General features: G+C 58.2%; 1 protein-coding gene across 1 annotated transcript in view; it reads left to right on the top strand.

Annotated features, from left to right (window-relative positions):
* Positions 1–1,786: 1,786 nt before the first annotated feature.
* VDBG_06649 (conserved hypothetical protein) overlaps positions 1,787–1,849 on the top strand; it is a gene marked incomplete at both ends in the record, with an annotated part of 2,396 nt that continues 2,333 nt past the window's right edge. Inside the window, one exon of the mRNA XM_003003041.1 lies at positions 1,787–1,808. Coding sequence (XP_003003087.1) covers positions 1,787–1,808 — 22 coding nt within the window. The remainder of the gene's footprint in view (positions 1,809–1,849) is intronic.

Raw genomic sequence — 1,849 nt, 5'->3', positions numbered from 1 at the left:
CCGGCAGGCGCACGCAGCCGATGCCTGGCTCGCGGACCGGTCGACGGGGAGCGGGGTGCTCTGGCACCGCGCGGGCGTGGCGAGGACGGCCTCACCGGACTGGAACATGGGGGAACACCAGACGGCGGCAAGGTCGTCGGTCTTGCGACCACGTGCGGCGTTGGCGAGCCCCACGAGCTGGAGTATGACGAGCGTGACGAGGAGTAAGAGGGCGAGCAGTGTGACGAGGGCTTTCGGGGCGAGGTCGCGGTCTTGCGGGACAGGCTCTGGTTCAAGAACGTGGACTGCGACTAAGTGGGAGGCGGCAGGGTTAGTGTGCGGTCCTCGACTTCATGACGGGAGTAGGAGTGGGAGGCGGGACAATGGCTGCAGGTCCCGGAGGAGGAACTGACTACCTTTTGCATTATTACCGTTGTTGTTCTCGCCGCGCGCGTCTTGGCGGATGAGCTCGATGGACGGCCTCCGCTGCGTCCGGAAAGGTCTCATGAGGAGCTGTTGAAATGCAGCCCATAACAGCACAACGCCGTTTTCCTGAATGACGAGGAAGACAAGCTGCATCATGGCGCCGACATCGAGCACGATGGCAAGGGGCATCCATACCATGACCTGGTCGGGCGTCAGGTGGGTCGTGTAAGCCTGGGCTGTGAAGTAGACGCTGAAGAAGGCCAGGAGGATGGACAGTGTCTGAACCTTCTCCCACCGATTCACGCGCAGGACCGTCACCGGCAGGTGAACGAGGATCCATGCGAGCGTGTAGGGCCAGGGCAAAAGACAGCCGCCTGGGTCAGGCCTCAGATACGTAGGGGGCCGCCCAGGGCGCGATGTTGGCGAGGGAGACGGCAAAGTCGGAGAAGACGAGGGTGGAGTTGTCGGTGCTGTTGGTGCCGATGACGGTATCAGGATCGAGGGCGCATTGATCCATGGTGTTGAGCTACGGCTGACGCTTACTTTGGAGTAATTCAGCCGTATGGCTTTTTGTGTGTTCAGAAACAAGAACAAATACGAACTGCAGAGATGTTTGATCAATGCAGTGGACTTAGACGGCACTCGTCAGCTTTTGAGCTCTGAGCTGGTTGTTATTCCGGGCTGGGCCGCCGCAGCCCTCGCACACTGGCGCTGTCAAGCTCTCGAACCGGCCAAACTGAACAGTTCAAGCGCCTGACGTTCATGGGCCGCCACGAACGCCATAGGTCAGAGTCGGAGGGATAGAATGCCTTGACGGCATATGGCCATGCAAGCCATTTCGATAGATGAAGGGCACCGCCAGTGCTAGAAGCCGTCGTGGCGGTAGCTACAGGACGGCACTGGCTTCGTGGGTGTGCCGTATGCAAGCCACAGCGCAGCAGCTCTATGACTTGGCTATGCTTTTTTCTCTTTCGGTGGTCGCAAGAGTGGCTAGACCAGTATTGGACTGATGTGGGCTGAACGGTATTGACGGCTCGCGACGGGCGTGCCGGTCAGGGCTGACGTTCGAGGGGATGGACCCTGAGGTTGACGTACTCCCCCACGAGCAAATCATTTCGTGGGGAATGCATAGACACAGGTTGGCTTGTAGATTGGCATACTACAGCATCGAACACATAGATCAGGGGTATTGACTGGTACAGCATCGCATCCCTCATCCTGATGCCAGTGTTAGCAAATCGATTGCCAGTGTCGGGCCTTGGAGACTTTGCGCGATCGAGTTGTACCTCAAAAGAGCACTTGTCGACACAGCTTCAGCCTTTTCAAGATAGCTTCAGACAATCCGCCACATTCCCGCTGACATTCTTTTTGGCTAAGCTCCATGGCCGTGTTGATAAACATGGGTTGAGTTATGGAGGAGGGGTGGCGAGATGGAGAGAGTCTG

This window comes from Verticillium alfalfae, genomic scaffold (genome assembly GCF_000150825.1).
Source record: "Verticillium alfalfae VaMs.102 supercont1.8 genomic scaffold, whole genome shotgun sequence".
Lineage (NCBI taxonomy): Eukaryota > Fungi > Ascomycota > Sordariomycetes > Glomerellales > Plectosphaerellaceae > Verticillium > Verticillium alfalfae.
Note: the sequence above shows the minus strand (reverse complement) of the source record. Positions and strands in the feature narration are given on the sequence as shown.